Source organism: Falco peregrinus, chromosome 11 (genome assembly GCF_023634155.1).
Source record: "Falco peregrinus isolate bFalPer1 chromosome 11, bFalPer1.pri, whole genome shotgun sequence".
Lineage (NCBI taxonomy): Eukaryota > Metazoa > Chordata > Aves > Falconiformes > Falconidae > Falco > Falco peregrinus.
Genome location: NC_073731.1, coordinates 17,145,516 through 17,172,194, shown reverse-complemented (window position 1 = coordinate 17,172,194; position 26,679 = coordinate 17,145,516). Strand labels below are relative to the sequence as shown.

Genomic DNA, 26,679 nt, shown 5'->3' with positions numbered 1-26,679 from the left:
CAGGATACTACAGTTCCGTAACGTTTTTCATTCCTAATGCAAATATGTTGAACCACCCCCAAGTTACAAATACTTCTTCCTTCTGCTGTGTATGTATTCATATAGTGCTCTGCTTTCAAACAAACATTAAGTAGCATACGTTTTAATCTCAAGTATTTGTGCAGTATCTGTAGAACCAAACTGACTGTTTTCCAAAAAGGTCTCAACAACTTATGGGTGTTTCCAACAAGATACAGGAGAAGTATCCCTAATGCGTCCCTAAAAATGTGTCTTGCCTGTGCCTGGCTACGCCTCCAGCCCCTACTTCTTGAGGTCTGTCCCTAAATCCCAGCTGTGACCTACATGAATGAAAACCCCAGGCCAGAATGCGGACAGGCTGTAAAGCAGGATTGTGATGGAGAGAACAGCCGGGCTCTGGCCATTTATGGGATTTGGCTGGGATTTGTTTGTTTGGTATTTTACTATATCATCCATAAACTCAAGAGTTATTGCCCCACCGTGATCTTAAGATAACTTACAGCAAGTAATACGTCTCCCCAGCTATTTTTTCCAAACTCAGCATAGTGGTGATTAAGTCACCATCGCTCTATAAACACAGTGCTCATTTTATGGTGTACCAACATGAAGGTAAAGTTAAAAGAACGATGATTCCCCCATGGGTATCTGCTTCAGTCCTTCAGACCTACAGAAAGAAGGATGCATTTATGAAACAGCATCATCTGCTATTTCTTACCGATCAGGGCTGGTGTCAAAACTACCTTAAATTTCTTTGAATTGGAGGAAAAAAAAAAAAAAGAAAGAAAGAGAGATGAGTTTCTGCTGGGTCCCGTCATGCTGGTGTGGCTGTTAGCTCTTTCCTGCTGCAGGGAGGGTTGCGCTGATGACCAATATATCCCATGAGATGCTGTTTCTCACCTTCCATGCTGATGTGCCCATGACCAGTTTTAACACCTTAGCTGTCTTGTTGCTTTTGGCATGGGCACTATTCCTGGAAGCTTGAGCCATAGCAGAGGGAGAGGTGATGGTACACCCCCAGCCTTGGGTCCCATGCTCTACTGGGTTGTCCTACTGTGGTTTTTTTTCCTTTTTTTTTTTTCTTTCCTTTCTTTCCTTTTTTTCTTTCTACCCCCACCCCCCATCCCCTTCTACCACCCCACCCCCCCTACAGAAAAGCTGTAAGTGCCGACTTACAGTGCAGTCTGTTGTCTGTCTCAATTTTTTTCCAAAAATCACTCATTCCCTGTTGCTTTGACTTCCTTCTCCACAGCCCTGACAGATTAGAAGGCTGGAGCACTGCAGCATCCCTTTATATTTGAAGTACTGTGTACGTTCAACTACTTTGACAAATAACATTTTGAAGCTAGAGGAGTGTGAGCAGTCTGACCGTTTCTTTTTGTTTCAAGAAATTGTGTTATCTAAGGAGAGGCTAAAATTAGAAGTGATGTGGGGAGGTTTGTGTGTGTGTGTTATGTTTTGTTTTGGTTTTTTTTTAACTGAGCAACTCTTTTAATGGATGAATCATATGGGTGTAACTTATGGCACTTGATAGCATGCAGTCTGTCTGAAGGTATATGTATAATAAGTCCACCAGGATCATTTAGAAACTACCTCAAACTACTGAAATGTGAACTTAATCTACTGTAAATATTTGTTACTCATTATCTAATATATCAAAATACATTTGGTTTGAGTTACGCAAATGAAGGTAAGATATAAGGTGTGAGTTTCGAACAATGGGTTACTGACCATTAGAAGGAGCTGCAGATGCAGTTGGTGGAGCAAATATTTTCTGTAAAAGTAAGTATTTTCTTGGAAAATAATTTTCCAGAGCACAAGGGAAACAAGAGCTTATATTGGAATAAAGTGTGGGCATAGTACTGAAAAAATGGTCGACACATTTGGAGGCTGCTGAAACTTTTTAGATTTGCCTTCATTTTAATAAACTTTCTGAATTCCTGAATCTAAAACTGGATGTATTAAATTTTATTTGGATGACACTTAAGTAATTTTTAGCCTCTTTTTAATTTAAAGATATTCCGCCCCGCCCCCCCCCCCCCCCCCTTTCTTTTCTGGTGTTTGACTCAATTGTTTTTTTTCCCCCCAATGATCTTTGTTTTACCAAAAGCCATGAGACACACACGTTAATCTGGTTTGGTGGCTTGACCTCAATCAAGTGCCTGTCTTTCAGAAAGCATCTTTTATCTGCTAAACTAAAATATTAAGTATTCCTTTTACACTAGTCATGAAGTCCTCATCACCCGAGTCCTTGAACTCAAAGCAGTCCCAGTCTTTCAAAAACTGCAATTGGTTAAACAAGTTACCAGTTCTGATGAAAAAGTTTAGTCATCTTTGGATTGGGTTAGGCAGGAAGGGTGACTTGGTGATGACAAAGGTCTTCTCCAGCTTTGGTTATGTGAACAGCTTTTTAAAGACTGTTGTATAATTGAAAACATGGCAATAAAGGCCTTCCCTGCCCCACATAACTGGCTCCTGATATGACAAACAAGAAAGTCAAAATGCAGGAGAGATGAAAACAGCATGTTGCAGAATTTCTACCTTTGTTGTTCAGAGTCACATTCTTGAAAACCTGTCTACATGTCGTGAGAGAGAATTCTTTGCCTTTCCCAGGAAAACTGTTGTTTTAAGTAACAGGTATTGTTATGTCTTGAAATATAGTAATCCCAGGTGATATACACCTTTGGCCTACTACATGCATTTTCAGTAGGTAGTCATCATCTGAGTCCCTTGGTATATATTATTTATACACAGAAGGTGATTTGCTGAGCAATGAAGCCAATGCGATGGCCTGAATAAGTTCCATGAAATCTAAAAATGTGCCCTATTGCTTTTCTTAAAAGGGAAGGTTGCTGCTAATTTGTAGTGTCAGAGGCCTTATGAACTTCTTAAAATCTTTGCATGGGAAAAATCCATTAAGAGCTCTGAATTTTGGTGCAAGTCATCTCACAGTGTTCAAAAGTCACTGCATAGTATTTTTCCATTAAGATACATTCATGTGCTTGTAAGATAAGTATTTGCTTAGGTAATAAACTGAAGGAGTATGGAGTGGGATGGTTATTGGGCAGTTTTTATAAAGGTGGTGGAAGTATGCTTTAAAGAACATTCCTTGTATTTTGTTTCCGCCATTAGCATATCTAAGGTCTTTACTGCCATAAAAAGGTACTTAAACTCTTGGTATCACAGTTGTGGTTCGCACTTGCATTTGTATGATAAACTACAAAGCAGTCCCATTCAGCCATTGTGTTTCCGACATTCTCGTGGCTGGTGTTGGTCTTCCAAGCCCTGTCCTTTCATTCACAATGGTATCACCCTCTCTGCCAGTAAATTCTTGGTGTCATTGGGTACTCCTCACAATACTTCAAAGATCTTTGTGACATTAACAAATGTTAAACCCTCCAACCCCCACCCCTCTCTGTATTTCTATATTTGCAAATGGGGAATGTTGCTAGGAATGCGTCAGACTATTAGCTGTAGTTTGTGTCCAAAACTTGTTGCAAATACCAGAATATCTTCTGCAATTGTATGCGTTGTTGCACCTGGTTAATTTTTGTATGGTATTATGATGAAATTACATACTCATCACCTGATGGCAATGACACTATCTTCATACTTAGGTGGTTGTGGAGAGTATTGACTTAAGGCTGATATGAAGCTTTCTTAGAACAAAAGTGGTTTTTGAATGATCAATGGAATTGCAGCATCATACATACATGTGTGAGAAGAAATTAAACATTAAGTGGCTTTATCATGCCACAACTCCTTAGGCAGTATTTCTCTGGTAAACCCAGTGACCAATTATAGCTATACTCCAGGATTTTTTCTAAGGACTCAGTTGCCTCCAGTGTGTTTCATAATCTATGAGAAGATCGGAAATTGGTGGAAACTTTTCTGGTATTTTTCCTGTAGATCATTCACCAGGTGATTCTTCTGGGAAGGCTGCATTTGCTCAGTTCTCTGAAGGGGTGAGCCTTTGGGAATGGCCTCTGCATATTACCCTCGCTGGGAGGGAAGAGCTGTCTTTGAAGGAGTGGGCGTGATGGCTTTGGCTGTCCCTGGTCTTTCTGTCCATCCTTAAAGGGAACCTCTGTCACAAAGGAAATCCATGATGAATGTAGCTTTTTGTTTACTACTTCCAGTGCATCCCCATCTTGGCCAGGGCAACTGTTTCCCATCGTCCTTTAAGCTGACTCGTGTTCATCAGGGAATGCAGAGAGTTGAGATTTGCCAACACTCACACTTGAGACAGGTGACCTTCGCTTGCAGAGGAGGAAATCAATACAGTATCTAGCTAAGATGATGCCTGGTCTTAACAAAAGAGCATTACATACATTTTTAAGAAAAGGTAGACATTTGGGGAGATTGACCGCCTTTACTGCTTAACAAAGCACTTTTACATGTGTGATTTAGAGGAAGATTTCTTGTTTTACTGATGGAACGTAGCTTGGTTCAGCTGTGGGTGGGCTGTTCATGTGCTGCAGCTGTAAGATTATCAGTTACTGTTAATAACTCCAGATCTTTTTTTCCCCTGAAAATTATTTGAAGGATATGCATATTGCCATTACTAATCAGAGGTGTTTTTATGGGAACATCCTTTACATGCTCAAATTGTCTTAGTGCTGCTACTGGCTTTTGCATAGCAGTAAAGCCATATTTATGTTCGCAATGATTCACAAAAGGGGACTATCCCATCCACTTAGGCATGTGCTGGCTTGAAAAATGAAATAGAAGCAAATGCAGGTACCTTGAAGGAAACTTAATGCTGGTGTTTCGAAACACCCATTATTTCCCATTTAAGAAAAACAAACCCCCCACCCCTACTTTTGTTTGTCAACCATGTGGCTGGCCCAAACAAAGCCTCTTTGGCATGGGGACTTGGGCCAAAGTGCAGTGAAGCTGAATAAAATAATGTTTTGGACTCTGTCTCTTGAGCTTGTTCGCCGCTCTCAGCAGAGCTGGCTGTGAAAGCCATGCCTGGTTGCTGACCTGGCCACTAAACAGCAGCTTCAGCAAGTGGTTCTGGCCTTTTGCTGCTTATCCTGTCGCCTTCCCCCTCCACACCCTCTCTGAAAGTCCTTCTTGCTCGGCTCCATCTCTTTGTCCAGCTGGGGACTGGGGGTGCTGGGCTAGTAATGTAGCCTGGACCGAGTGGCTGATCTCCGTCATTATGCTCACTCTCCAGTCTGGAAAACTGGGATGGTAGCATATCCTTCCTTCCACCCTTTGTGTGTCTTATTTATTTGACTGTAAACTTTTTAAAGTAGGGACTTTTTATTTCTGTGCCTAACACAATGCTGTGGCAATGCTGGCAAGAAGTTTGTGTGATAAACCTAACCTGAAAGTGCTTAAACAGGGTGGTCAGATGGAAGGAGTTTGGTCACCTCTTGCTCTTCTTATGTCGCCTGGTTAATTGCTTTCTTTACCGCTGAATATTATCCCCCAATATGTAGGTTACAGAGATATCCACCCACATTTGGGTGACCTACGTTTTCATTTGCTTCACCTTTGAATTTGGCCCTCCTGTCATCCAAGATCCATGTGCAATTTAGATGACCCAAGCAACTGAGGAGATGGGGTGGTGTGGCAGGGGATTGCAATGCCTGAGTGTCTGGGAGATTATAAAGCCCCTTATTCTTTCAGATTTCATCATAAAGCAGGCAGGTGAGCAACCCACAGGGCAATAAGAACAAAAAGGAGGGTTTGACCATCACACCAAACCGGTCTTTTCTGGAGATAGGGAGTTCAGTAGGATTTCAGCCGGCAATCATTTGCTCTCAGTTTCTTTGAACTGAGAGCTGTAAGAAAGGACAGCAGTGCTGAATGACAGGGTTAATCTGACGGGGGTTTAGAGGTTCGTACACACAAGCTCCTTCACACAGACCACTTTGAAGCCTGTGGATCTTCATTCATTTTAAGGCTTCTCCTGCATACGGGTGGCAGGGCAAGCCTGAAAAGGGAGCAGCCACATTTTCCCGTATAAAGAAAAGACACTGAGGAAAGCCTAACATTTCATACAGGCTTTTGCTGCCAGCTTTGCATACTGTATATGCAGGCCCTGAAGAAGATAATGCAAGAAGCAGTGTTATCTGTACAGCACCGCTCCTTTCTCTTTGCATGCTAAATCTTGGGAAAACATCCCCCATCCCCCAAACCTAAAAGCCACATAGTGTAACTAAATTGCAGCTTCTCTACAGGCAAGTGTGAAGCAATCAACCACAGTGAACAGCACTATTGCTTTCTGACTATATATATATATATATATATTGTTTATTTTAGGGGAAGTAGATGACAACAGATGGTGCTTATTCAGAAAGTAGTGACTTTTCCGTGCTCTTCCAACCTGGGGAATAAAAAGAGCAAGGAGCAAAGTCTGCTTTGCAGGTCACAGTAGGGATTTCAGGTGCAGGAGCAGAGGTCCACCCAAAGATATAGCTCAAAGAGGAAGGCTGTCTGCAGCCTGACCTGTTAAAACCTTGAAGAAGAAATCATGCCAACATGCAGTCATTATAGAACGTTCCTTCAGAGGGAGCTGATGTGGCGAATACAGTGTGAGCGCAAAATGATTTCATGTTGTATTGCATTTTGAGTAGGTTTCAGCCATGGAATGAATGAGTCTACAGAGTCATTTGCACATTTGAGCTGTGTGCTCCTGTTGGTTGAGTTTTAGTTTCTATTTGTACCTTACTTAACAGATTGAGCACTCTGGCTTTTGTACCAAATAACTGCAGCTCCAAAATCTTTCAGGCCTGATCATATGTCTAGAATTTTTATCAAAATGGGCTTCAGTTCCTGCCTGAGACCTCTGGGGTACTCCTCTGTGGAAAATATGATATAAACTGTTTAAAAAGGAATTTCATGATCATTCCACTTGGGTTCTACTTCTGTTAGCTGGTGGATTAAGCAAATGAAATGCTCAAACACTTGGTAAGGTATGAGGAAAGCAGAGCAAAGGATCTGTTCTTACACTGTTACTTGTGTAGGAAGTCAGTTCTGATTTACCAAGTTCTAAGAAGGAAATGTTTAGTGGGCAACTCTGTATCAGTACACTCTGTTTTGAAAGTATTTAGTTTGCTCACATACCAGGAATCATTGTGGGACAGTCAGTGAAGCTGTGAAATATGAAATTACTGTACTGAAGGAAAATAAAGAGAATGCCTTAACCTAGACAGATACTAGCTATTGAGAGTCAAAAAACCACCACCACTGCCACCCTCCACTCCACAGAAAGTAAACACTTTATTGCTTGTGGTAGGTATATTATAGTTTGTTGTAGCTGAATATGAATGGCATATGGGAGGTCTGGAGGAGGATTTTGGCTGGGCGAACTACTGGGAAATGCAATCATCACAAGAAATTTTAATAGAAGATTTATAGAAGATAAGACTGTGATTAGAAGAACTATCCTCTTTAGCCTGTTATTTTGAAGAATCAAGACTTACACTGTTACAGTGTGTCTCTTGTCTCCATTCCTGAGAGCGCTGTGAAGATCTCAAGGATGTTAAATTCCTGGGAATAGGTATTCAGAAACAGTGTTGTAATCGCTTCAGGGCAAGGCTGCAGTACGAGCACATTCCCCTGCAGAGACCAGAGGCTTCCTATGACTGAAGGAGTCGGAGTGCCCCCTTAGGGGCTGTAACTCCAGCCAGCTCCATGCTCGTTGCTCACTGTGCCTCAGGTACCAGGGTCCAACAGGAGTCTGCAGAGCCTGGAGAAATGTAGTTTGCTAGTGACCTCACTTGCACAACAGCCCGTTACTTTTGTAGCATGGTTCACTACTTAACACTTGTGAATTTGCAAAGCATTTGCTTTGCTATTTGGTAGAAATAGATACAGATAAAGTGTTTTTCCTTACTCGGAGTATTTCTGAGTGTTTGAGTTTGCTTAGACCTGACTGGGTTTGGATGAAGAAATGGGCATGCAGCTATGATTAATACCAACACTTGATACTGTTAGATGCTTTAGACTGGCCACATTAAAACTACCATAGTAGGCTCGACTCGGACCATGAGAAGTGCAGCTGGACTACTTTCTGCTGGACAGCAAATGTTTTCTTCAACCGGAGAAACAACTGCACTTCTGAACAGCTGTAACTCTGGATCCAGCTGTAGAAAGGCCTTTTCTGGTCAGAGAGGTCCAACTGTGCATGCGTTTGGTGTTGGTTGTCAGGGTCATGATTAATTTTGGGCATTGTTATGCCAGTAATAACAATGAAGACATTGTCACCATCAACATTTTCACTTGTTGCTGCAGTGCTTGTTTAATTACTTTTGCAAAAGCGGTGGGTTATGGGAACCTTTTCATGTGCAAACCGTGGACAAGACGGGAATCTCTTGTTAAAAGTTGCATGTGTTTGTCGTTCCCGTAAGTGATACCAACGATGAAAACTTAAAATCAGTTCATTGGCATTGGCAATTGGTATCTACTAGAGATCTGTTACGCTTCTCAGAATTGCTTCCCCCAGTCAAGGCAGTGCCACTGGTTTTTGTTTGTATTATGTATTCACTGGAAGGAGAGTGCTATTGTGTGTTTTTTTGGGGGCGTATGCAAACATAAAATAGATTCTCTTGAGAATGCTTTGTCTACACTCATCACAATTGGTAATTGTTTTGTGTTGTGTAAGACTTCGCAAGCTCTGCTTCTTATTTTTGGCCGTGTGTGTGAACCTCAAAATGGACTCCCACCTCCAACCTTTTCTCATTGATATTTTAAAGGTGAATCCTACAACAAAGCATAACATGAAGTCATGTATTGCTAGGTGATGACGTTTGCCAAATTAAGGCCAATTTTTTCAGGCATTTTGGAAATAGTTTGCTGCATTTTAATGGATATCTTCTCCAAGTAGGACCTGGATGAGGTAGTTCTCACAAATGCAAAAAAACCCCAATTACTTTCTGCATGGAAGCAGATTAAAATAGCGTAATCGTGTGTGAGGTGGGTGTCTGTTTTTTGTGCCAAGTCCGCTTGCAGAGGTCATTCCAAAATGCCAAGGAAAAAGGAGTCCATAACCCTCATGTATCCTATCAACAGAGTGCCTTGAGGTAGAGATGGGCAAGATGTGTGGAAAAAATGAGGCTTCTGCCAAACGTTTCCTTTGTAGGTCACTTATTGTAGTTGAAATTACAGGGAGCGTAGAGAGTGTAAGAACAAGCGGTCTATTAGCAAAGCCATGAAAACAAACTATTTGCCACTTCTAACAAACGTAGGACCAAAATATGCCTCAAATTTTAAAAATAAGTGAAGACTTGGCGAAAAATAACACCCGGGTTTATCTGCATTTCATCAGGTACATGGTGTCCTGGAATGCAGCCCACTGGCAAAAACATGGGGAGTGTTATCCTTTGCAGTACTGGGAATGTTCTCTGCTGAATTTGGCGCCAATGACCGAGCTTTGCTTGTTAGCTGAAGTTCACACAGACTCCTTGCCAGGCCTGCCCAGAATGCTGTCTCCTCTGACTTCCTGTGGTCTTGCATAATATTTCCTTGCTTCTTGTATAACTGTGGCTGGATCTGGTCACTGCCCAGTTTGTATGGTTGACTTTTTAAAAGGCCAGTCCTGCAAACGTGCAGCTGAACCATGTCAGTGGCAGGAGGCGTCCCGGTGGTGACGTCGATGGAAGTGCCCTTCCACAGGGAAGCCGCCGGTGGCGGGGGCGTATGGTGATGCCGACATGTCTGAAGGCCATAAAGTTGACTGCCGCAGCCTCGTGACAAGATAAGCATGAGGCACGACTTCAGACTGACTGTGCCTTTGAAATATGCACTGCTGTTGCTCTAATTCCTGCAACAAATATAGGTGTTAATTAAGGAGAGGGGAGGTAGCACTGTGGGTGGTGTATCAATGGATGAGCAGGTTTTCAGAGCACTGTAAAATTGTCATTATTGCTAGTAGCCACCCAAAAGTCATTACATCTGCCTTGAAAATGTGCTCCAGGTATCAGGGTGTTAAAGACAAGGATAGCAAATCAAAGCATTTAAGAAGAGTCTTCTCATTCTGTGGGTTTTTAATGCTTCTACCCAAATTGTTTCTACAATTGTCTGCTGTTAAAATATGCACTAATTTTGCATTGCTGTTGAAGCAAGTCAGGTGTATTTACTAACCTTTACCTTAGCCTGGATTTTTTTGTATTTATGTTTTGAAAGTGAATTTCATAGCAATTTGTGCCATGTATCTGCATTTGTACTGATTATTTTTCAAATATTTGTGTTTATAAATGGATTTATAAATGGAGCACTGTATAATTACAGAGCTTTGTCAGTAACTAAATTTCAGAAAGACGCTTGTCTAACATGACACTTTCTAGGACCCCCTTTTAAAGGCAGTTTTTGAACTGTCACTCATGTTCTTTGGCAACCCTGTTCCTGGCATGGTTTTGAAAAGCTGAACAGTAGAGATTACAAAATAGTCAATTCAGTATGTTTGTAAATTTACTCAATAAACTGTACTGATTTGTGTGTTATAGTTCCCAGATCTTGTATCATCTTCCAGTAAATGCTATCTGTTGTGAAGAAACAGAAGAATCATTTTAAGGGAAAGCATTAGAATTGACTTGGTCATCGCAGTTATGTGAGATTTTGTTTAAATAATCTCATACGTCATCTCTTCCATGAATCCAAGTTATGCAGTTGTCGTAGTAACTTTGACATCAAAAAGTTCGTGCTGCCTACACATGACTTCTTGCAACACTGTCTATTAATCTGAGTAGTTTAATGGTAAATACACTTCTACTGGTTCATGAGTGTTATGAGGCAGCTTTTCTGGTAATTTAAAAGTGGTTTATTACCTTGTATTCTTAAGATCAACATTTTAATGACTACAGGCTAGCTAATATAATTCCTGTCAAAGTAACATAGTGGTGACACTACTGACATCCAGCAGACCATTTTATAGTATTGTGAATGCCAGCGCTTCTGGGGGTTATGTATTAAATATGCTGCGTTTTTGGCAGATGGATGCAAAGCCAAATTTCTTAGTATGGCTTGACCTTACAGCTCTAGCAGCATGGATGCCAAATAAACCAGGTTCACCCCAACATGTTTTTGCCAGTGATGGAGAAGACACTTTGTGCCAGTACTGCACTTGCTTCTTATTGATGGGTTTGGAGTCCTGGATGAGCCATACAAATGAGAATTGCATGTCAATTCAATTACATGGAAGTAGGCTGATGCTGGGTTGGACCTAAGATTAAGGAAGAAGTGTAAGAATTACAAAAGGTGCTGGGATGAGTATCACTTAGCCAGCTGGAGAGCAGAGTTCATGGTCAATAAAGAAGGATTTCCCTTCTGAATGGAAGCAGTTACAGAGAAATTTTAGGACCCAGCAGCCTGTTTCTTTTAAAAAGGTATTTGTCCCTCCTGTGTAAATCATCGGACCAGTTTTAAAAGATTTCAGAAAAAAATGTTTTGGCTTATAAAGTCTCAGAGCTGGAAATTTACTCAACATATAAAATAACAAGGTTTAGAAACCCTTGTTCAAAGTAGATGGGCTGAGCCTTAGTACGTGTATTGGCAACATTAGAGAGGCACATGTGCCCTCTGAATCCAAATGCAGCAGTGTCTGAGAGGTCCACAGTCACTCGAGCATGTTCTTCCTGCTTTCTTTTTTCTTTGATTATTTAGAAACATGCACATGGGTGCTGTGGAAGACGTAAGGGTTTAACCCTCAGCTGCACAGGCAGACACATAACCGCTGCATTCAGTGGGAGTTTTGTCTGAAAAACCAGCTTGGGATTGTACAGTTGTATACATTTCTAAATATGGATCTCGTCAAGTAAACAAGCGTGTAACTGTACGCAGTAATCTACTTTTGAAGCTGGGGAACACCCTGCGTTGCTTCTGTGGCTGAGTACGTGGCCGCATCTCGAGCTTCATGTGAGCCGCTGTTCGGGACGCTGATCGCCAATCCACATGTGTCTCACCACAGGAGGGGAACGATGGATATCTCTGAAGGGTATAGCAGCCTCCGTCACTCGGCTTTTGGTGCGGTGAGATACCGCTCTCCTTTGAAGGATGTGTTAGGGCAGATACGCGCTTTCAAAATGCCTGTACTCACAGATAAAGGCAGAAGGGAGCAGCTGCCTGACACTGGGTGTTTTCAGCCCTACATGCCTGCCCCTTCCTGAAGCTGAAGATTTTACTCAGTGTTTCTCAGGCTGAACTTTTACAGGAGCAAGAATAAACTTATCTAAGGAAGAGACTGTGTAAAGACTAACTGGAAACACCAGAAATGGGGTTACACCTACAGCTTCAAGGAGCATGAGAGCGTTTTTCATGAACCTCTTCATCACTGGTGTGCAGAGGGGGAACGGAACGTAGTCCTGATTTTGTTTAGATACTCCTCATATGGGTATCACAGTTGAGAAAGAGTTGCTGATATTGATTTTATTTTATTTTCTTCTTATAATTTTATTTTTTGTAATGAAACTTGCCCTGAGGCTGTAGTCTGTCAGCAGGGAAAGCCAAACCTGTGACATCACCACAAAACGTGCCACGTCTCATGCAATATTGTGACTTGTATGCTGTAACTGGGGACCTGTGCACATGATGGAATGCTGTAGGTGTGTAATAACAATTTTATTATATGCTATACATCTGGTGTCTCTAAGTACTGAGGACCTTGGGAGTTTTGGAACAGCTTCTCCTACCGTCTGAAGTAGTAATTCAGTATACTTAGCCTCTTGGAGGATAGGTCTAATAACAACAATTAGTACCTTTGTATGTTTAAGTATGCTTAAAAAATTTAAATGGATGTGGTTTGAAAAAGTGAAATGAAAGAACTGTAAAATTAACATTAAAACCTAGCATATGCTATGATGAGGAAGTGTAGTCTAAGCTATACTACAAAAATTAGAGATCTGAAAAGCTCTCTGGTTGTCAAATCTGCCAGATCAAGCAGAAGTGAATAGAGAAACGTTACCGTCCCTTAGGGTGCATTGGTTTTCGTTTGCATTTTTCAAAGGGCTAGGGAATGACTGGGGAGGAGGGGGAGGCGGGTGGAATAAAAACTTATTAAAACACACCTTTCTGAAATGTCAACACAAAAGTCCCCAAAAGAACGATTACAGCTTTCACACTTACCTTTCTCTAAACAGAAGAAAGAAAAAAAAAAAAAGCTGTTTCTTTTAATGAGTAAGGATGGGGACATTTTTGAAGCAAAGGCAAAGAAAAGCTGAGTGCAATGAGAGTTGTAACAGGGGACAAGAGGTACACTTCACTTTTGCTGGTGCTAGTGCTCCTGCAGGCTGAGTGAGGTCCTCTTTTGGGTGGTGGTGGTGTATGCAACACGGGCGCTGAGAAGGGACAAGGGGGCACTGACCCTTCTGTGGAGTCCTGTTCAGCAGCATGAATTTCTCCTGAGGGCACCGCTGTAGATTACCTGCTACATGGGAGGGCTGGCAGGACTGGACCATGAGCTGTGAAGAAAGCTGATGAGCGGTTTCAGCTCTGAATGGCATGCTGGCCTACCACAGCATTTAGTTTCCAAAGGCTTTTGCCGAGGCTTGGGTATATGCTACACTTCAGTCATTGAAAGCATCTGTAGCCACTAGGGCTTTGACTGAACTGACTTTCTTGGGGGTGGTGCACAGGTGAAGGTCTGTAGACAAATGGATGGAGGCTGGGAGAAAGTTTTGGGGGAAGCATCACCCTGCTTTCTGTGTCCTTCTCTTCATGCCTGCTGATCAAAATGGGCTGATAGGAAGATGCTGGGCTACATCAGCCTCTCACGTGGCCCACAAGGGCTATTCCTGTGTATTCCTTTGCAGATGAGGATACTCCAAGAGGGTATAAAGTGTTAAAGAAGGGGCAAACCACCTTTACTTTCACTCTATCCCAGGGGTCCTCAAACTACGGCCCCCCAGGGTCCTCAATCCGGCCCCGGTATTTACAGACACACATCCCTTCACACACACACACACCCCCCGCCGGGGGTTGGGGGGGGAGACCAAGCAGCCGCAGATGACTGCCTGCCGCTTCATCCGCGCGCCGGCCCCCTGGTTACAAAGTTTAAGGACCCCTGCTCTATCCAAATCACCAGCAAAAAACCCTCCTGCTGATTTCAGTGGCCATACATGCTTTTTGAGCAGTCTGTCTCATCATTGTATATCTATTGTTAATATGTGTATGAATCAGCTTTTAATCTGATGGTTAATAAGGACTCTTAGGAAATAAGTATTTTGTTGCTTCTGCTTTGCTTGTTTTGCAGGAAAATAAACTTTTGCTACTAGCAACCATAATTATTCCGCACCAGTTATTCCGCCTTTTCTCTAAATGACATGTGCTTTGCTGTGGAAAAAAATACATTTTAGGTACCCTTAGCACCACTTTAGCCTTGGCCTAACACTGGGGGATTACAGAGATAAGATACTAGCCATGGCTAGCATCATCTCCTGATAAACTGGAGCGTTAGTAGGGTGCAGAGTTATAGCCTTGGAAGGCAGAGAAAACAGCATTTAGGGCTCTTTGAAAGTCTTGTTTTAGGGATTGAGTAGGAATCCTGAACAAACAGATTTTTGCAAAGATTATGGGGGCCCTGTTGTTAACTTTTGCAGTAATTACTGAACTGCTTTCTTGTTGCTTAAAACTTGGTACTCTCATTTGTTTGTCGCTGTTCAATCAGTGGTGTGAAACACTTGGCAACAAATTGGGACATGGGGAAATAGTAATATAGTCTATTTCGAGCAACATTTGAATACTGGAAACATCGGTAAAATGAAAGGTGAAGGTTAATGATTTAATAACAAGGTCCCCAGGATCATGCCTTGTGTATGGAAGGCAGTAATTTACATTTGCTTCCTGTAGGGTGACTTTACTGGGGAACTGAGGGCATTTAGCGTATGCTGATGCTGCAACTCTTCTATACATCTGTTGTTATTTGGAAAGTGTAAAGTCTGTGGTGGAGACTTGTAAGATGTTGCAGTAAGACTGAGGCACTGACAGACAGGGGAGTGCTAGTATAGATGGAGTGATGAGGAGAGAAGGTGGTTATGTGCGCTCCAAAAAGCTGGGGGGGGGGGGGGGAGGGCACCAGGGTGGTTAATGTGGGCAAATAGACTCTGCTTAGGAGAGGGATGTTTATGTGCTAGATAGAATTGCATATACAGCAAATAGACTTAAATATATTTTGTGGCTACCACTACTTATATACAAAGCAAAACCATAATTACAATGCTGTTCTTGTTTTTGAAACATCATCACATGCCAAACAAGTTGTGGATATTTGTAGGGCACAGTAACGTCAGAGATGGCCTGAGTGTGAAAAGGATGGGTTTACAGGTACCAGCTGCATTCACAAAACCAGCTGAAGCTAGATTCTCATTCGCACGCTGCTGTGAAGACTTTACCTTCAAGTGTTTGACGACGGATTCTGCAGCACCTGCCTACCTACAGTGAATGTTGGGGTGGTGGGCGGCTGGTGGAGCAGGAGACCGGCTTCCTCAGGCCCTTTGACCTGGTCCTGGTCAGGCTGTGCAGTATGTGCAAAGGCATCATTAATGTTCCTCTGTTCTTCCCCAGTGCTGTATGAACAGCTTGGGGCAGAAACATCTCCTTGAACTGAGTTTGCTGATGAGACGACAATGTCTCGTGAAACTCAATAGTTTCTTTTTGCCTTTTTGATCATTCTGTTAGCTCCTGCTGGAATAATCTCCAGTATATCAATTCTTATTTTTTTTAAGTATTTCTTTTTGTTGTTTGTTTTATTTTATTGGTTGATCAGGGTCAGTTTTAGAAGAGCAAGTCCCAACTGCGGTTGGAATGATGATTTCCTAGACAGTTCAGCACACTTATTCAACAGCCTTCCCTTTTCTACCAATGTCCCTGCTGTTGTTTCAAGATAATTTATAGGCATGAAATAGCATACAGGTCAGACGCCTAGTGTAAGAGCCAGAGTTTTCAGCTTTGGCAGAGCGGCCAAGCTCCCACCGACTGTATGTCCCCGGGATTGCCCTGGGTTAGCTGTAGGGTATTGAACTTGCTCCTCGGTCCAACTTGCAGAGCCCATGATCTCAGGTTACTCAAATTCTTCATTAGACCTCTGCTCAAAACAAAACAAAAAACCAAAACCAACCAAACAAACAAACCACAACCCCCCCCCAAGTCCCTTTGTAATGCTTAGTGATAGATGACTATATATGTAAATACACACTATTTATGACAAAGTATCTCTATGTTAGCAGTAAAGGATTTGTTTTGTCATCTTTTCATAGCACATTTTAAAGAGTTTTAAGAAGCACTAACTTTTGCAGGCATGAATAAAGAAATTAATTGAAAATGCTGAGATTTCATGCTTTTGCCTGCCCTGTTTATGCCCTGCTCAATCCTAATGGGACTGTATGGGCCGTAAATGACCACAGCACACTTGCTGTTATATATAAACTAAATTTGGGGAACTTTTAGTGTTTGTTATGCACAGTGAACCTCTGGGAAAGCTTCAACCTTTGACCTCTGTAGTGGGTTATGACAAGGAAGAATCGCAAGAGCTTGATTTAGACTCATCTGTGGAAAGCTGGTTAAAAATATTCAACTACCATGTTCTGCCTCCTCCCCCATCTCAGTAAAGGTCCTCTTAAAATACATTCTCTGTGACTTCATTTTTATCATTACTTTGGGAGCCCTGTAGCCAAGCTTGCTTGTAAGGAAATGATTAAATTATATTCATGTTTGTGCTTTGAAATTGCCTTGGTGGTAGTCCAAGAAGTATTTTCTTGCTCTTCCAAATTTCCATGTGCTTTAATATTAATCTATTTTCATCAATGTGACCTGCCCCAGCAGTAAAATTTGTTTGTAATTGGTCATGCAATGATTGCTGAAGGGACATAAAAACTAAACTAAATTTATCTCAGGCTTTTAAAAAACTTATTCTAAGAAAAATAAAGTTTTTATTAGAAAATGAAGTGGCATTTGACAGTATCAGTGGGTAATTTGTAACAAAACTGAATAGTCATTAAAGAATTTATGGTAGCAGAACTCTTCAATTTTGCTTTACAAAGTAGAATATTCTTTCTTTGAAATATGTCATCACTAGCTTTTAATTTTGCATTATATGTTAATAAATGTTTATGCTTGGGTTGTGGTGGCAATTTCAGACTGAACAACCAGTAATTACATTATTTGTTGCCTTTGACATAGAATTCTTTTATGTGGTTTGTATATCACAAACTAAAACTATCCCAAATATCTAGAATTAGAGAATTTTGAATATTTTTTTTTTTAATGATAGCACAGGCAGCCTTTGAAGCAAGCCAGAACATCTGGCTGTCACTTCAGACTGAAATTCTGGTTTACTAATGCAGCTTTCTTGTTAAGTAAAGGTGAAAGGGTATTTCATGCAAGAACAGAAATTACTTTATTACTTAGGAGAATGGCCATTACTAATGGCTATTAGTTGCACTTTTAGAGCAGTCGGTAATATTTTGTTGGTTTTCTTGCAAAATTGTTTGTAATCAATGCCATTATACTATCGCTTAAATGGAAAGGCCACCATTTGCCCAGAACAGCTGTGTTACATTAGCTTCTATAAATAAGTTTATTATTTTAGATGAAAGTTATAAAGCAATCAGTTTACCTGTACTGAAGTAAGTAGAATAGCTGAAAACATGCCTAAAAAATGGATGATGATGAGCATTGGAACAACGTAACATTCTCTAAGAGCTCTTTATGCATATTTAATATTTTAATCAAATACAACTTCTCTGTGGTTTTGTGGTCTTAAGAAAACTAGAAGGAAGGAAAATGTTATTTCACTCTTTAGATGACTGAACTGTAGTAATTTCCTTGTTTAAAATATTGATTCTTCCCTAAGAACTCTCCCCTGATTGCCCTGAGATGGTTTTGGAGGCAGATAGAACTGAGTGGGGAAAAAATATGAAATATGAAAACTTCCATTAACTGTGTGGGGACCATAAAAGCATTAACATGCGCTCTGTTCTCCTTTAGAAACACGTATCGGTTAGATACAGAGGTTTCAGTACCGCATATGCTGAAAATGTGGTCTAAGAGCTTTAATTTACCTTTGTCTGTCAATGTTAATGGACAGAGCAAGTGCTGGAGCTGCTATAAAACAAACCTGTTTTCCTTTTGTCTGCTGTGCCAGATAATGAAATAAAAGCTAAATTATCACTGATAACAAGTAATTTACAGAAAGGCAATGATAAAAATATAACAGCAGAGCTTGCCATTAGCAGTTTAAATGGATAATGTTTGCTAGCACTTGTAACCTACTTCTGTCCTCTGGTTTTTATTGTCTTCTCCCCCTTGCCATGCTAGCAAGGGCCTTTTCAGTGGAGGCTTAGAGCAATAAAATTATGGGTATGCTAAATCTCGGCAGGAGTAACTTCCTGAAGGATAACTACTATTATTTTTTTTCCCCTTATTTTTCTGTACTACATTATTGCCAAGGCGAAGCATGTACACAGCTTGAAGTGTGGTTATTGGTATAATTTTATCCATCCCAACTTGAGGAATGTATCTATTAATGATGAAAACTGAGGAAATGGTTTATCTCATTTGCACCACTGGTAACTCCTAGCATGAGTTACATGGTATTTACCATGAAAGCCTTAGTCCTTGCAGTCATGTGTTTAGGTGAGACTCATACTTTCCTTTCTGTCTCTCTGTCTGTCTGCAGCTTTTTCTTTTCTTTTTAACTCTAAAATAGAGAAGTTTGAAGTCATGTCCCAGTTGCTGACAAAAACTCAGGGGAACAATAATGTACAGACTTCTCAGTCCCATGTGTCTATGTGTGCGTATGATATTTCTAATGTGTGCATATATAAATGTAAATATACATGCACAAACATTTAAGACTTGTAATTTCCTCGTAAGCCAGTCTTATCTGTCTTGAAATTGAGTCATCATTTTTCAAATGCTTGGAATTCAGGTTGCTTTTATGATGGGAAGCCAGCGTCCAGGGTAAAACATTAGCCATAGGGTACTTGAAGGATGATTGGTTTCTTGTAAGACAGCTGGACATGCTTGTTGGTACATTTGTGGTTCATAAAAGTGTTCATTTAAAGGCATTCAGTTGTGAATGACTAAACAGGGAACAACTAAACTCTAGCTGCAGTATTCTATGTTTGCAGCCTGGACGCTGGTGTACAGCGCTTGCCAGTTTGCAAATGTCAAGGACAGTTACCCTCTGTAATCACATTCCTAAATGGTTTGCCTCTGACCGTCCTTTCAAAAAACTGCCCTTTCTCCAGTGCTCATTCTCCAGCTATTGCTGCCAATTGGTGTTTTGCTGTGTGGCTGCAATGGCTGTAATCCTTGGGAAGCCTGGGCTTTTTTGGTCTGGACAATGTGGGAAGGCACACGAAGTCCTTCTCCTTGCCCCCAAAATAAGACAAAGGGCACCCTGAGAGCTGGGGAAACTCTTTCTGTGTGCGTGGCTGTACAGAGTATTGGCTAGAGTACCCAGTCTTGCTGCTCCTGGTTGGGCAACTCCTTATTTTATTTTATTTATATATTTATATATATTATCAGCTAATATTTTATTGTGCATTAATATCTTGAATTTTTTCATGTGTAGCGTAGGAGAAAATATCACATGTGAACTTTCTAAAGTACTTGTATCTGACAAAAACCTTTTTGTTAATCTTGTAAGTGATATGGGTCTGTATTGTTCTGAAATGCTTTACTATTTACTGTGGCTGAACGCTGTTGTTTTACATTTAAAATGTTACAATACTTCGAGCTTTGCTTCTGTGTTACATCCATTCTGTGTCATGCCTTATTCACTCCACAGCTTCAAAGTGTTTAGGAAAAAAAGTGTGCTGTGTTATTAAGAACGTTCTTATAGCAGAACAGATAGTAAGTTCTTTAGCAATACTGTTCGAATGGGTGAAAGTTGCCTTCAAAGATGCGTTTAGTGGCATAATAATTAGATATCAATACAGTGGGGTAATAGTAATGCTGTATTGGAAGAAAGCCTAAATTTTAGTTTACTGACATCAACCCAAATTTATGGCACTCACCTGAAAGCATGGTGGCAGACGTCTGCTTGCCAGTGTAGAGTAGCAGTGGCACTCCAGAATTGACAGGCAGGATGAGATGCACAACCTGATACTCTTCATGGTGTGTTTAACAAAGTTTCAATGAAGTAAAACTTCAATGGGTAACATCAAAGCTGTATCTCCACAGCTGGATAGCAAAGCAATGTAATGCGTTGGCACCATGTTCACTCATGTACTGGTTAACAAAAACGTTGGCGAACAAAATGAAGCAGCAAAATTGCTGCTTGTTTAGAAACAAAGGCCACAGTGTGAACGCCCATGTAAAAGTAGATATAGGGGTAGCTCTGCTGTTTGCCATATTTACATACATATTTGTGATTATGTAGGTACAAATGGATGTTGGACAAAACAATTTCACTGCAGAAAATGGTCCTCTATTCCCTGATGAGAGTGAATTAGAGAGGTAGACCGCAAACCTCATGAAAACAGCAGCATGAAACATTGAGAGCTTTAGGAAAATGGTTTTTGCTGAAAACTCCCATGTAAGATACACATGGACATGCACACTACTGCAGAATAAAATCCTGAGAATGGCTGGTCTTAGACTAAGCTCTTGTTTGAACTCTCCATCCATCTTCAGGGAGGAGGTTGCAAATGCTCAAGACCGCCTGGCCTGCCATGTGTCAGAAGCACACTAGAAAATGACCCATTTTAGGTAGTTTAGGCGAGCAGTCAGACCAGAGGTAACGCATCTAAGACCTGAGATGTTTGGACAGACAGCTGTGAAAAAGTTTATTCAGGCCCAAATTGGAAAAGACAGTGAAAAAGGCTTTTTGGTAAATGGAATTGTCCCTGCTTCGCGGGAGGGTTGTCCTCGTTAGGAGAGCATGTACCTTTCTGAGAAGAGCTGGGAGTGGTCTCAAACGTGCAAGGGCTAACATGGGGCTTGCTGAGCCCAGAGTCATGGCAGCCTCGCGTGGGTGAGGGCAGTGCAAGCTGGTGGGGCAGCAGCATAGGGGAAAATATTTGAGTGAACAGAAAATAGATCCTGATGTAAGGTTTATTCTAGGTATTATTTTTTTTGACTGGTTTGTGTCTGCACAGTTGTAATCGTGTATGTTTATATGAAGGTGCTGCTTAATAGAAGGTTTATTTTTATCCTTTCTATAAAGTTCTTACGCAGTAACTTCTTCTTTGCAGCATCATTGTGGGGGTGAGAAGTGGCTCCTTCTTCAGGACCACTTCTGATCTATTAAGTCGTGATATATCAGACTGATGAAGCTATTGGGCTGGCTGGTCCCTTTTGTTCTTAAAATTGTTATTCATGGAGTTAAACAGAATTAGTCTTTGTCCTTCTGACTGTTTTCAAAGCTTGGTTAATTAAGATGATCAGTGCTCGCATAACTGGGACTTTGAACAGAGTCCAGATGTTCCTGTATTTCAGCCACACTTGCACCTTTTACCCTGTGTGGAACAAGACGCTTAGGGTGAAAAGTTCTCCGCTTCTCTCTTTATCGAATTCTAGGTCTACACTTGGAAATAATTTCCACGCTCTTGAAGTCTTTCTATACCCATGGGATTTTTTTTTTTTTCGTCGTCTGCTTTCCCTTTCCTCTCCCTAAATCTGCTGACGGCACTCCCAAATCTTTCTCCCATTTTTTTAATTGTGTTATCTACTTCCTCCAGAGATGGTCTGATAAAAATCTGATTTCCAGTTCTAGCCATGCTTTGGGCCTCTGTGTGGTAAAGAACATCATTTAATGAAGCTCGGTTAGTGGCCCTTCTGGCTTTCCTTAAAGTGTTATCCACTTCGAAGGCTCTTCAATAATTTTTTTAATTTATCTGTAATGAAATATAATTCTTTTGAGACATTGAAACATCTATATCATAGACTAGCTAGACATTCATTCTTTCTTGGCCTATGGAATTATCTGAAACTTGCATTGTTTTTTTGTAGTAGACTTGTAGAAAGAGTTACTTTTTCCATGCAAACCCCTTGCTTGGTTTAAACTTCCCCCAAAACCGTTGTTTCTACCTACTTTCTTTTTTTAAATCTTTATCCTTCACTCTTGGTAGCCATGTAATAGAGCTGATGCAGAAATTTGGATGTACTTTCTCATGCCAGTCACTGCCTAGTAGTAGCTGGTCTGGTGTAAAGAGTGTGACACGTCCCAGGAGGATCCGAGAGCAAAGCTTTTCCTGTTTATTGGCTTTGATGCAAGACAAGAAAACATAAAATAAAACTTATTTTGAAGAGCTGTATTCTGATCCATGCAAGTCACGATAACTCTGTTTAAGTTAATCTAGTGAGGTGAGAATGTGTCCCTGGGGCAGATGTGATGTCATCCCCCCCAAAGAGGACTTGGGAAGGGGAGACTGCCTTTGTAGTGCTGCAGGCTAATCCTTCATCCTGGAATCCGTTGTGTCCCCACTTGTGTCCTCTTCCTCTGTACCGCAAGTACCATTGTTTGGATGGAGTTTCAGATGTTTTTTGCTGTCCTTCATGTGCTTGGGTTCCCTGTCTGTGTGTAGGGATGAGTATCAGTACTGGATCCCTGTTCTGAGTTAGTCTGGTGGGTCAGGCATGGGACATCCCACTCCCCGTGTCAAGGATGTTTTTCCCAGTCATTTTGTTGCTGTTTTGGTTTTACTGCTAAAACGAGGAAGTGAGGAGTTTAACATTTCAAGATGATAATTTAAATAGCTGCAGCTCCCAAAACCATGGGAAACACATGCCTTGAGACTTGCTTTATAAATCTGTTTGGAGTCAACCCTAAATGGCAGGGTATGCTCCCTGGCACCCAGTTCTTCCCATATAAACACTGGGGGGAGGTCACACAGTGACAGCCTTCGCGGCGCTGACCATAGCCAGCCTGCAATGTTTACTGTCCAGAGCAACACGCCTATAGAAATGTTCCTGCCCCGCAAATTTGTGTGACGGTGAGAACTAGTGAACAGTGTAATTCCAAAAGCACTTAAGTAATGACTTGCTGTAGCTGCTACATATGTAAGACGTAAGGAGAAACAACATTCACTAGAGTAGACACAAACACTGTATTTTCTGGGAAGCAGGGCACGGGGGAGGGGATGGTGGTGGTGTTGCGGGGCGGGGGGGTGTCTCCCCAAGCCCCATAGCTTATCTTGCTTGTTTCTCTGTCTGTCCTGTCCCCTCTGGCCAGACTCCAGTTTGTAATTCTGTATTTTTTCCTGCTCAGCCTAACATCTTACGTTAAATGTTTGGTTTGAAGTTGCACCTTGTTTCTGCACAGAACATGTTAGTGATGCAAGACCTGCTGGGTAGGAGAATTTTCAGAATATAAAACACAGGCTGGGAGTCAAATGGTATTGGCTTGGCCCACCTACGTGCCCAAAATAAATTCAGACCTATAAATATCAGCAGTAAGAAAGTAATTCTTAAGGGTGGAAAATGAAATCTGTGCAAATATTTTGACAGTGCATGTGACTGACCAGTAGAGCAGCGTTCTCTGTCCCTTAAAGTTGCTTAAATTAACCAGATTGTTCTTTTAAAGAAATGCTGAGATTCAAATTGTATTAATTCAAGTGAATCCTGCAACCTCTGATCTACAGGTTAGACAAGTTGTTAGCATTCTTCCTTTCTGGGCTGACGAGGTCTGATGCTGTCCTTCATCCTTCTCCCAGAGCTGTTAGTAAGACACAGCTTCAGGGAAACATGTCTTCTTTCAGGATTTTAATAAAACATGCTATAATCATAGCAAATACAACCCCTGTGTCTGCAGAGGCACAGGCCTGCACCCTTCCTCCACTCTGATTCAAACCTTAGTTGAAAATACAGCAGATCAGTGGACTTTCCTATGTCTTGTCACACTGTGGGTCTGTTTTGCTCACTGTGCTTTCAGAAAGGTTTTATCCAGTTTTTGTTTGTTAAAGCTATAAACAACCTCTTTTCAGCTGTGGTAAACATTTCTTGGTACATAATAAAGCTTCATTTAGTATCATTTATGAAAATTGCCTGTTAGATTCTTTATGATCTGAGATATGAGACCTCTTTAAGTGGAGAAACTGTGGTTGCAATGTTCACCCGTGTGGGTTGGTTCTGCTAGTGACTGTTATTCTTTTAGAGTCCTTAGAGATTTTTTTCAATTTTTTTTCAAGTTTTCTTCAAAAGACTAGTGGGAGGGTCAACAGAAATAGGTGGAAGTCCATTGAGGAAATGATAATAAGGGTGGGTGGGGGGAGTGGAAGTTGGTTTTGGTGATTGTTATGCACAGTTGTGAATAAGATTGAATAAGATTATTTTTAAAAAAAATCAGGGATAAAATTAATAGGATGTAAATAAAGTGTATTCCTCTGAGGCTTGTTACTTTATAAATGGACCATTGACTAAAAACTCTGTTACACCAAGTTAAACCATATTTGTACAGTTTAGATTGACTCCATTAGCTGTGCTGTGCCTTGCTCTTTAACTATTACTGTCGTTTTCCCTATGCATTACATTATAATAGTTCTTAGTCTTAAATGTATTTCACAGTAGCATATGGATGTCCCAGTAAAAGTTAAATATTTATTAACGTTCTGTGTTCTGTATGAAAGGACTTTCTCTCCCCCCCACCCCATGAAGGGATAAAAATCTTTTTGTAACTACTTTTGGCCATAGCAGCATGTTTTGTACAAATATAGCTAACTATACTGGTGTACAAATAAAATTTGAAAGAATATGTTAATGCAAGAGGCAGTGTTACCTTTTGGATTCAGCTTGTATCAACACACGTACATAGTACTCTCTTGTGGCTGCATCGTCCCTCTTCTGCACTAGCGTTTGGGGTAGGGTCATGGTACGATTGTTTCTCAGCATACCTCATCTTTGTCCTGTGTACCCATCCCAGTTGTGTTTTCTAATACCAAAATAATCAGTTTGGGCAGTGAGTGTAGCTGCTTTTCTTTTTTTCCTTTTCTGCTTCTCCCAACAAAGAAGCAATTTTTGGAACAATTGTGAAGTTCAGTTGATTGTTACATAATTTAGGAAAGAACAAGGAGAATAAAAATTGCATTTTCCAGGAACCACCATAAGAAGGCACAAGGTATATTTTACAAAACCACGCTGGTAGTTATTGAGGCTCTCAGTTCCAAACAGATGAGAGCACCCTCACCCCTGCCTTGGGAAGTACCATCTTTTTTGTGTAACTCGTGACCCCTTATGCAGGTACTGATACATCTGCTGCATTTCAGCTTGCGTATCTTGGGCTTTCTTGCCAGAAATTGGACTGCTATACAGTTAGAATCAAAACAGTGAAATATTGAGGTACCACACCCTGACAGATGCAAAGTTCTGATAGGTGTCCAAGACCTGCCTGCTTGTAATGTGTTTCTTGTTAAGTTAGCTGACCATTGTGAATTGTTTCAAATTGAACAAAACCATCTAACTTCTTTTCTCGAAGAACTGAGCTTTGTCATAAACAGAATTCATTCCAGTTATTAGACTCCCACCTCTTCCCCTCTTGGGGTGATGTGACCATGATGGAGATGAGAATCAGGCCCAATATATGAATGTGTGCCTTGTTTGCTTAACTTAAAGGAGAATAAAAGCTCCAGCAGGAATAATGGCAAAATACTGGTATGTTAATTCATAGTTCTGAAGTACACACCAGAAAATATGATAAAATGTGGCCATGTGAATTTAACTTTGTATACATACTGAATGCTTTCTTTGCTGCTTCCCATTTATCATCATCTTTTACTTTTGTCTAGAGTAACTATCCTTTGATGTAGATACATAGAAGTTTAAGGAGTTAGTAGGCAGTAGTAGGAAAGGAAACAATAAAGCAAGAAACACCAGAGAAGAAAAACTGCATCCAGTTACTTTGTATTACAATGCAGACTGCCCTTATACCTGTTCCCTTTGGAAGCTTGTGTTTAGCGAGTAATTATTGAGGACGATGCATTAGAAGAGCTAGCGGCCATTTCCTGACAGAACCAAGCCTTAATTTTTAAAATATTTGAAATACTGCAGTTGAGTGTAGAGAGGCCACGAATGTTTCCTCCTTGAGTACTGGGGTTTCAGTGTCCCTCTGGCTTCTGCTGCAGCAGCACAGCAGTGGGTGCCGAGAGGCAGGTCAGAAGTGAAAAAGCTCCTCAGGTCTTTGCCAGGAGCCGAAGCTGGGTGTGGGTGGGTAGAGAAGGCACTGATTGCCCCAGATTACATCACTCCAGACGGATTTTAGCTGTAAATTTAAAGGAATTGCCTAACTTTGCTGCAGTGACTGCTGGTTTTCTGGCCAGGTAGCTGAAGTAGCCTGACCCTTTGGTTTAATCCGTTTCCCTCGTAGTAACCAAATACAATTTATCACAGCTCAAGCTACTAATCTTTGGTATTTATCAACTTAAACTAGCGATAGACTTGAATGCTAATGAGAAATCAAAATCACAGCATGCAAAGTTATCACTATTCCAGTTTAGCCAATAGCTTAATTAAGAGGAGATGGACAATTAAAGAGCTACTGCATACAATAACAGCTCCCTGAAAAGAAAGCAGGAACTAAGAACGAGCCGTGTCCCAGGATGTTTGTACAGGCAAAACTCACACCCCAGAGGGTGAAAAACGTAGCTGGCTCTCAGGATCTGCACTTCATCGTTGTTGCAGGAAATGGAGGAAACTGTGTTACATGCAATGATCAAAATTTAGAGCGTCTGTATTGTTATTCTCAAGAATTATTATTCCTTGCTTGCCAAAGAAATGGTT

General features: G+C 41.0%; 1 protein-coding gene across 8 annotated transcripts in view; it reads left to right on the top strand.

The window, feature by feature from the left end:
* EPAS1 (endothelial PAS domain protein 1) overlaps positions 1-26,679 on the top strand; it is a 116,003-nt gene that overhangs the window by 43,002 nt on the left and 46,322 nt on the right. Inside the window, exon 1 of one of the 8 annotated variants that reach the window (XM_055816683.1) lies at positions 11,918-12,569. The exons of 6 other annotated variants lie outside the window; for them this stretch is intronic. Coding sequence is in view for 1 of the 2 variants with exons in the window: in XM_013300197.3 (XP_013155651.1) it covers positions 12,553-12,569 (17 nt within the window). In the remaining variant the exon portion in view is untranslated. Of the gene's footprint in view, positions 1-11,917; positions 12,570-26,679 lie in introns of those variants that run through there. One more of the 8 variants, XM_013300197.3, reaches the window with a different exon arrangement.